Source organism: Orycteropus afer, unplaced genomic scaffold, assembly GCF_000298275.1.
Source record: "Orycteropus afer afer isolate SDZICR_OR568_19922 unplaced genomic scaffold, OryAfe1.0 scaffold00393, whole genome shotgun sequence".
Lineage (NCBI taxonomy): Eukaryota > Metazoa > Chordata > Mammalia > Tubulidentata > Orycteropodidae > Orycteropus > Orycteropus afer.
The window spans coordinates 2,644,296-2,654,622 of record NW_006921980.1 but is presented as its reverse complement, the minus strand read 5'-3'; the positions used below and the strand labels follow the sequence as shown (position 1 = coordinate 2,654,622).

The 10,327-nt window shown below is 34.8% G+C and overlaps 1 protein-coding gene across 1 annotated transcript in view; it reads right to left on the bottom strand.

Moving 5' to 3' along the window:
- CNOT6 (CCR4-NOT transcription complex subunit 6) overlaps positions 1-10,327 on the bottom strand; it is a 93,711-nt gene that overhangs the window by 9,823 nt on the left and 73,561 nt on the right. Inside the window, exons 4-10 of the mRNA XM_007953426.1 lie at positions 7,355-7,459; positions 7,206-7,274; positions 5,858-6,015; positions 5,157-5,311; positions 4,419-4,573; positions 3,316-3,546; positions 1,468-1,670 (exon numbers count right to left, since the gene is read on the bottom strand). Of these exons, the coding sequence (XP_007951617.1) occupies positions 1,468-1,670; positions 3,316-3,546; positions 4,419-4,573; positions 5,157-5,311; positions 5,858-6,015; positions 7,206-7,274; positions 7,355-7,459 (1,076 nt within the window). The remainder of the gene's footprint in view (positions 1-1,467; positions 1,671-3,315; positions 3,547-4,418; positions 4,574-5,156; positions 5,312-5,857; positions 6,016-7,205; positions 7,275-7,354; positions 7,460-10,327) is intronic.

Here is a 10,327-nt window from a genome sequence, read left to right as displayed (position 1 = left end):
AGCAGTCAAGTGCCTTAGGCACTATGCTACCAGAGCTCCCATAGCAATTAATAAACTGATTTCCGAGACAAATTATACTATGGAAGAGATTCAAGCAATCATGTGCTGTACTTTATAGCACTGGATTAAACTTTCTAATGATCAAAGGTGAAAATCAGGTGGTACAGTGAAGAGCAACGATCTTCACACTTTATTCACATTCTAATAAATGTTTTTTTTCCTTGGTGTCTTCCCTTTAACATTGTAATTTACAAGTAAGGTCTTCAATTTAAGTTCCATGTGCAATGGTATTACCCACCTTACTATGGTACACTATCTCATTCCCCTGGAAATTACTTATTCAGCAGCCTCAATTATTGGTGTCATAGTGAGAATGATGAGAGAAAGGGACACTTGAGGAATAAGCAGAAGTTATAATCCCTAAGCGTCAATATGAATGACCTCCTAAGACTCTATCAAGTTCTCAGTTACATTCTAATATATAATCTAGTACAAATGATTATTTTATAAGCAAACTAGAAACAAAAATGTAGGATTTAAGAAAGCAGAAATGCAAAAGTGGCTAAAAAGGACAGCTGAATGCAAGGAAAGGGACACAGTTCAAAACGATATTAAAAACCATTAGTATTACTGAGAAAAGGGTCTGCATTCTAAACAATTAACTGTGTAAAAAGACACGTAAGTACAAAATATTTGTAGAAACATTTAAAAACAGCTAATATAAAACACATTTTGGCACTCAAAGGAACATGGTTTCAATTAAGTATGAGAGATGGAATACTTTACCCCAAACTGACAGCAAATTAGTTATTACGGTATTCAATGTTGGATTACCCCATAAGCAAGGTAAGCAGAGGCTTATCTGTGCTAACTTACTAATATGTAGTGAACAATTTCACGTTTTTGTCAGTACATCAAAGATTCTATCTATAAGTATGGCTAGCATCTGTTTCTCTCCCAACGACCCAGCACCTTCCTATAGAATCAAAGCCTCTTTTCAAATTCACAATCCCTGATGAAAGAGTACTCAGTAGCAAGGTAAACAGCACGGGCTTATTTGTGCTTACTTACTAACCTGTAGTGAACAATTCCACATGGGTTTTACCATATCAAACATGCAATCCACACCTGATGATGGAACTACATATTCAGCTATGTTGTTGTTGTTTGCTCCCCCCTAAAAAAAGTGTGTGTGAAAGCTACCTCAAGAATTGATTTATTATTTCATATTTCCATGAAATAATTTCCATCTTGGAAATTATCTTCATAAGTATCTACAAAGTTAAGGATGAGACATCAATCACATGCAATTCTATAAAGGGGTAACAGAAGAATACTGTGATGAATTAATTTAAGATCACTTGATTCCAAAGTGAATATGTGTCTATATTTTAAGACATATGAAGTTACAAGACTTTCTGGAAAAAAGACAGAAGTTTTAAGCAGCTCATATTAATCAAAACTCACCTTGAAATCAAATGTATAATTTGTGTAAGGCATCAGGCCATTCTCGTAGGCACTCTTCAACTTGAAACCGTGAGTGATCCTTCCATTCGTCGTTCCATTTTTCCCATGACAGCTGAAGTTTGTAAGACTTTCGTTATATCTCAGCTCCTTAAAATCTTTATGATTTGTTTCTACTCCACCAGTGCTCAAATATTCTACCACACCTACAATGAAGTTTTTCATTGTCAAGATATGAGTATAATATATACTATATAAAAGTTTAGCTTGAGTTATAAAAATAATAGAAAAAAACTAGAAAAAGATCATAAGCAGTTTTAAATGTATATATCCTTACTTTCTAAAATGCTTAATTTTGTCTTTTTACATTTGCCAGTACTTGTCCAAATCCATTTCCATATTGCTTCAATCATATGGTACGGAATGTACTTTGCTCTTTCCATTTAGTACTGTATCATACATGTTCATATGTGTCTTCCCAATTATCTTTTTTTTTAATGGTTGCATACTACAACAGGGCTGGTACATAATATTTGATAAACAAGTTCCCTTATTTTTAAAATTTGAGTTGTCTCAATTTTGTTAAAAAGTCACATTCCAATCAACATCTTAGTATATAGCATTCTGCTTATGCTAAATTATTTACTTGGCAGAGAATTCCAATAGGCTTAAATATGCCATTTTATGATATTACTAATTGTGGAAGAGAATTGCACCAGTTACTTACAGAGAAACCTCACCATCCCTAAGCACTATTTTCTAAGCAAAATACAGGCACTGCAAATCTATTTTTAACTTCTATACAATCAGTTAGCAGGGTTAAACATTTTTTCCATGTGTTTGCTATTTAAAATACTGTATTTTTCAACACTGAAATGGCTCTGAAGGTGTGTATTATTTGACTCCTTGTTGCTTGTACACTTTGTAGGTAAACAAAGTGGAAAATATATATTGCCAGAGAAGAGTAATCCTCAACTGCTTCAACAGCAGTAATTCCCAGATTAGCTTGATGAGATGGGTCTTAACCTTTATTTTTCTGGAAAAGGAATTTTAATATAGCCTCTATTTTCTTAATAGCTCATATACACTGTGATGGCAATGAATTTAACCAGTACAACGTGATGTGTGTGTACGCACATACATATGAGTGTGCACGTGTGCAAATCCCAGGAAAAGTATTCTTATATGTATGAGAGGATAAACAAGGAGTTGAAAACCAAAAAGGAAAAATATTTACCATCTTTTAGTTTACTGTATAAGGACTACAGTACTATCTATGGTTATTCAAGATTCAGACTTTCTGTGTTCTATAGAATTTTTATTGTGATAAAAATCAAGATTCTTTCTTTGCTGTTATTGTTAAAACCACCTGCATTATCTGTGTAAAGAAAGGATCTGAATTTCGACCTGACATGTATTTTTCTAAATAAGTCCACCAAAAGTAATAAAATTTGAGATTCTGTAATATATGGTCAAATTTAAACTGTGATTATATTAATACAGGCTGGAATCCCAAAGAGGCTGACCTAGTTAACTTTTTTAGTATCTGGATTTCCTAGCACTTCAAAATAATAATATACAATTAATTATATGTTCTTTAATGAGTTCTTCCAAATTATCATCTATGTGTTTACCAAAGATGATTAATGTCCTTTCTCTACATTAAGTTTTCAATATATTGTATGATATTCAAAATGGTCCTCTCACCCCAGACCAAAAAAAAAAAAAAAATTTTTTTTTTTTTAAAAGACTGAATTTTCATTTTGGACTAAATTTGGAATTATTAGAAATATATTACAAAAATCTTCTGAACTAAAAAAGCTTTCTATATTAAAAACATTCTTTTCTTACCAGAGTCTGGCAAAGAATTAAGATCTGCACATAAGACAAGTGGAATAGTTCCAAATTCTCCCACTACACTGGACTTGAAGCTTCGAGAGGCTTTATCAATAATGTTCTTTACTTCTGAGAGGAACATCATAGTTTGTACCAACTTCACATCAGAATATTCAGGATCCCAATGCATATGAGCATTAGCCACAAGAATAAGTTGTTTTTCTGTTCCAAGATGTGTCTTTCCAGCTATATTAGATAAAAAGAAAACGAACAAACAAACAAAAACCCGCCCATCAGCCCGTATGTCCTTAAGAGTGTCTAAAAGCAAGTGATCTTAGAGTCTGAGAATAAAAAAAATTACCTAGCAGTTTCCCTGAGAAACAGACATCTAAACCTCTGGTTGAACATTTTCAGGGTAAGGTACTCACTATTTGTATGAACATGGTCTATTCTACTTGGGGCACCTTTGATTTTTATACAGTGCTGTCTCCTTGAAACCTTCAGTCTTAGTTTAGATTTCCTAAATCAGGCCTCACAGAATTAAATCTTTCTTAGATATATTTAAGACAGTTATTAAATTCTATTTTCCATCTTTTTCTAGATATACTTTTAATTTGAAACAAGTGGCCCATTTATCCAAAGCTTAAGACTTTTAAAATAATTTTTTTAAGTAGGCCAGAAAGAGAAGCTTATAGACTATTCCTGTTGTCAAGAAAGGTGTGGAGTTCTTATCTCTGAGCAGTTATTTTAGCTACTATTTACTTCAATTTTTCTTTTATGTGAGAAATTCTTGAGAAGAAAAAAAAATATGTATATATATATATAGGTATATATATACATATACACACATACATACATCATACATACATTTTTGCTTTATGCCTTTCAAGGTTTAAAACAAGTTTTCTGGGCAATGCTCCCTCATCTTAAACTTTATAGTAGAGGAAAAAGGATAAGATATTTTAAAAAGATTTAGATTCTCACTGAGTTTCTTCAGGTGTTAAGACAAGATCATTAATACACAATGAATTTTCTGTTTTCTATTCTTTGAGAAGACGGTAAGTTGGAACATTTAAATTTTGGAGGTCAATTTCACAGGAAGTGAAAGGATCACTCACATGACATTTCAATCAATTCCTTTCGAAGTTCTAGCAGTACTGCAACTCCAATGTTATCTTTTGTCATGACTCTGTTCAGCATAGCTTCAGACCCTTCTGAATTTGCCATTGCTAGCTGATTAAATTCAACAGTGTGTTTCTGAACCAAAGTAAATCTAAAACAAAAACAAAAACACACACACAAACATAGAATTGGGAATACCAATATATTAGCTTTGTGGGAATTATAGTTTTCCCTAACTTCCTTAATAGATATGATGGCGTTTAACTCACATTATAGAAAATCCTCTAAACGTTTTACACCAAGCTTCCCATATTAATTTTTACGTTGGTTTGTCTGTCACTGATACAAATAGCATCCTGAAATACCTTCGCAACTTAAGCTAATGTAGTCATCTTCTGTTTAGGTTTCATGTTGAAATATTCCATCCCTTAATTTTCAAATAATTTGTTTGCAAAGTATGGGTTTAAGAGGGAATGTCAGCTATATGGTGTTTCTAGTAACAATTGGAGTTAAACCCTAGTAAACACCTGAAGAAACAACAGTACTTTAAACATGTCTCCAAAACAAAATTATTTCTGACTAAAAAAGAAACAAAAAACTCAAGTCAATAGTCTCGTTTTCTTGAGAAATAATCCAGTATTTCATTCTCTAATATGCCAATGAATTTCCACAATCTTGGTTCCAACTCCGCAAATACTGAAAATATTTTCTTTCTGAAAAATAAAATGACTTACTTTTCTGTCTTGAAGAATATTGCACAGCCATCAACATGTTTTCTTTCTTGTTCTGACATTGTCCGAGCTCTAGACTTAGGACTGAAGAATCCACTATAGCCTCGTTCTTTCAGTTCTACCAGAAAAAAACTGTAATACTGTTCCGTTTCAACCTCCTAAAAAGTTATAAATAGCAAAGTTATTTCATAAGACAAAAATTATCCTATGCATTATCATTATGTAAAGTTTGAGAACTTGAATCCTGAAGAACTGACGTGGAACAAGAACCTTAGAGAGAGAACAGACTTGATAATCATAATTCCAGGCCCATAGGGAGAAAGTGACTTGGCTAGGGTCACATAAGTTAGTTTAGTAACACTGGTAGGAAAACAAAATTATACCTTGGTAATGCAGTAACAGTTTCAGTAACATTGCCACCCAATAAAAAATAGTGTGAAGAAAATTAGGAGGGAAAAGGTGAATATTTAGCTGCCACAGCACATGCTTAAAACCCAACATAACCCATTTGCTTAATCTGAAAGCAAAGGGCTAAGTAGTAAAGCATGTGGAGAATGCCCCCAGGATTCACTAAAAACTGAAAAGGCTAGTATTTTAAGAACTGCTAAAGCTATGTCAGTGTAATGCATTCCAAGTTTCTGCCTGGCTTTTATTAATGTTGGGGATTTGTGCAATCTAAACAAAAACTCGTTTGCATGACTTACCTGAAGACTTATGATATCAGCATTACAGCCCAAGATTTCTTGAATAATGGCCTTTTTCCTGTAGTCCCAATTTAGTGCCCATGATGGACAGTAGCCGTATAACTGCCGGGTCGCATATTTATCACAAAGAACATTATAGCACATGACAGAAAATAAGGCTGTAGGAAAGATAACTTTACTTATTCACACACATGGCAGGAAAAAAAAACAACAACTAATTTCAGTAATAGTTTCATTTAAATTCTTTAAGTTTGACTTCATTCTTCCAATGTATATTCATTGATAAGCTACTATGTAACAGACATGGGGGACATAAATATAGATGGATAACAAAAGAAGGGTAATTACGTGAACAAATTACCATGTAATGTGTTACCTGCTACAGAGGCACACACTGGAAGTTTGGAAGCTAAAAGAGTAAGACCTTGAGCCCTTCAGCATGTAAAACCAAGGCTTCTTCTATCTACACCCTACCCCCCAAATCCCCCAATGTTAATGTAGAATGTGGAAACTAGACAGGTAGTCTCTTTATGAGGCATGTCTAATTTTCTTCTACAGAACCAACCAGTTGTGGCTGAGTCAATTCTGACTCATGGAAACCCCACATGTATGAGTAGAACTGTGCTCCACAGGGTTTTCCATGGCTGATATATATATATTTTTAATTTAAAAGCAACTACTTGAATGCATATAAAAAGAAAGCACTATCAGATGGATTTTCCCCAACTATTTTGATAGATTTTAAATTAAAAAGAAATTAGAAATCACTAGCTCAATTTTTCTCTCAGGTAAGGGCTTTGGCTGTCTTACAATTCTATAGTATCAAATACATTTGGAACACGAAGGATTTGTGCTAGGATTTGGAAACTTACAAAAAAGAAAGATTTTGGAATATTTATATAATGACTAAATTTGATCAATACTTTATAGCAGGATTTTTCAACAATGGCACAAGTACTGACATGTTGAGGGAGATACTCTGTTGTTGTGGGGGGCTCTTTTATGCATTACAGGATGTTTAGCAGCATCTCTGGTTTCTACCCACCAGATACCAGTAGCCTGTCTCCTCCTTCCTCAAAGTTGTGACACCAAAAATGTGTCCAGACATATTCAAAAGTCGTTGGAGGATAAAACTGCCTCTAGTTGAGAAGTACAGATGTAGAGCATACTTTCTATAGCATGTACATACAGATGCCAGATAAGCAAGAATTAAATCTCCATTATTATCTCCAAATAAATCAATCTTAAGTATTTGACCTTACTGATGCCCATAATCTGCATCATGCCAATAATATTTTATGCTTATAAAGACCAAATAAAAATATGAGGAAAAAATAAGGCTACCAACCAGTTGGTCTTGTTCTGTCTGGTTCTTGTAACATAATCCAAGATCTTGGAGGTGGCTGATCTGTTGAAACTATTGAATATAAAATATAAAATTAAGCAATATTCTTACATGTCTTCCTGATAAAATGATTTAAACAAATGACCACTTACTTCTTTTTGCAGTACCTGCCAAATTATCAAGCAAATAGTTCAGTAGCCTTCTTGTTCCATCTGGTTCCTGATAGAGGTTCAATATATCCTGGGTAAGTGGATTTCCTGGAAATATTTTAAAAAGAGGTTAAAATACAATTCAGAGAAGTATGAAAATAGTTCTAAATTTAAGAAGTATCAAAGTTATCAGACCCATTAAAACAATGTACATGGCTATTACCAAGCTATCAAACTATAGAAAACATTTTTTTTTTTTTTTTAATGTGAAGAGTAAAAGTAATACAGAGCTTGTTTTATAGATTTATCTCCCAAAAATAATTACTAGTGACTGATATCTATCTAGAAGATCTCTACTAGTGCCCCGTATTTGATTCTGCCTGGTCAACTCTGTCAATAACGTGGATGGTAAAGTCATCAGCAAGTGAAACTGGATTGAGGGGATGGGAAAAGGGCATCAAGATAGAAAAAAATGACAGTCAGTGCAATTAACCAGACAATTAAAATTCAAGAATGCACAAAGCTAACGAGAAAACATTCTAACGACAAATGCCATCTTGCACTTGGATTTTAAAAAACTTTACTGAAAAAAGTAACTAGATGGGGCAGACTTAGTCTAAGAGTTAACTTACTATGGGTGGAAGAAAAATCCCATAGCCTTGAGTCATCTGTAAATTCAGTAACTATGATTTATGTCCAAAAATGAAAACAAAGCAATGATTTACATAAATCTATGGATCTCAAATCCTTTCAGAAGCATTTCTTAGATTTTGTGAGATAGGGAAACACCTTGCAAAAAGTAATCTGGCCATACTGAGGGCTTCCTGTAAGATGGAGGAATAGGTAGACAATCAACACAGACCCTCTTCAACAAAGGAGAAAACAACTGACAGTGATATAGAAGATAATCCTGGAGCCCTGAGCTTTGAAAGGAACTATACAGAAGTGGATGAGGCAAACCGGCACGATGAAAAAACCTGAACGAAAACAGTGAGAATGGAGACAATCAGAGCTGCCAACTGTCAGCTACTCTGACGGGACCAACAGCCTAAATATTTCCAACTAGTGTCGGGACCTGAGACTTGACCTAAAGATCAGCCCTGGTTGCCAAGGGCTTCAGGGATGACTGTGCTGGTGGTCTAAGACTAGGAAGGGAAACGGCAAGAAGGGAGACAACCTGAGCTGTGGACTTTCTGCTGTCCAGAGGGTGCAGTCATTTTGACTGTTTATATACAGCAGCCATTTTGAATATTTAAAGTGGCCAAGGGCACAGCTATTTTCAATGTTTACAAGCAGTGGCCATTTTAGATATTTAAAGTGACTGAGGGTGCAGCCATTTTGAATATTTACAGGTGGCAGCCATTTTGGATTTCAAACTGACAGCATTTTCATTAGGATTCCAGGGACCTAAGAATAGGCTCTGCTTGCCAAGGACAGCAGGGACACACAAGAGGCTGACAACAGGAAAGGAGACAGGAGGTGAGTGTATAAGTGCAGTCAACTAGTGAACAAAGGAGCAAAGTATAGTACCCTGCTTATGTAGATAACATACAAACAAAACAAAGAAAACAAAAATTGTGGGCAAGTCACTCCAACACTGTTGTTATGTGCCATTGAGTTGGACCCAACTCATAGCGACCCCTCCTTGGGTTTCCGAGGCAGTATCATTACGGAAGTAGATTGCCCTATCTTCCTTCTAAGGAGTGGCTGGTGGCTTTGAACCGCCAGCCTTCTGGTTAGCAGTCAAGTGCCCTAGGCACTACGCTACTGGAGCTCCCACTCAACATACAATAACCAATTAAATATAAACACAAAAATGTCACAATGCTTTGGAGACAACAGAGCATCACAGTCCACACAAAGAAGCAAGATAAAGCAGGAGAAACAAAGGACCAGAATACAGAACCAAAACACGTCCCCGAGGAAGAAGCAGCATTGGAACTCCCTGACAAGGAATTCAAAAGAATTATATTTAGGTATCTTCAATGAATAGAGAAACAGATCAAGGAAAACACTGAAAAAATTGAGGAAAACACAAAGAAAATCCTACAACAATTTTGAAAGACAATACAAGAACAAAATGACAAAATAAATGAAAAATTAGAAATGACATAAAATCTACACACACAAATACAGAAGACATTAATACTAAATTTTTAGGAATAGACAAGACACTGAAGAGGCAAAGCAATAGAGCTGAATCAATGGAAGACAGGATGAGTGAGATTGAAGGCAAATATCTGAATACTTCTTTGGAAAGGGATCAATCAGAAAAAAGATCAGAACAAAATGAAGAAAGCCTCAGGTTCATGTGGGATACCATCAAAAGGAATAACCAACGTGTCACTGGAATTCCAGAACAGAGAGAGGCAAATAAAATCACACAGAAAATTGTTCAAAGATTTGTTGGAAGAGAATTTTCCTGGTATGATGAAATATGAGAATATATCCATTCAGGAAGACCAATGAACCCCAAACAGGACAGACCCCAAAAGAAAAACACCAATACATATCATCATCAAACTCACCAAAACCAAAGACAAAGAAAGAATCATGAAAGCAGCACAGGAAAAACAAAAAGTTACCTACTAGGGGCAACCAATAAGACTAAGCTCAGATTTCACAGCAGAAACCATGCAGACAAGAAGACCATGGGATGATATATACAAAACCCTGAAAGAGAAAACTTTCCAACTAAGAATTAGATACCCAGCAAAAATGTCCCTCAAATATGATGGTGAAATTAGGACATTTCCAGATAAGCAGAAATTAAGGGAATTTGTTAAAACCAGACCAACCGTACAAGAGATGCTAAAGGGAGCCCTTTGGACAGAGACCCAACAACAGCAAACAACAACTGACCATTAACGCATAGGATGACATAACCCAGAAACCAACCCAGCTATGGAAGTATCCAAAGTAAATAAGTCTACAAGATTGTAAACAGGGAACCAGAGACATCAATTGACAAATGAG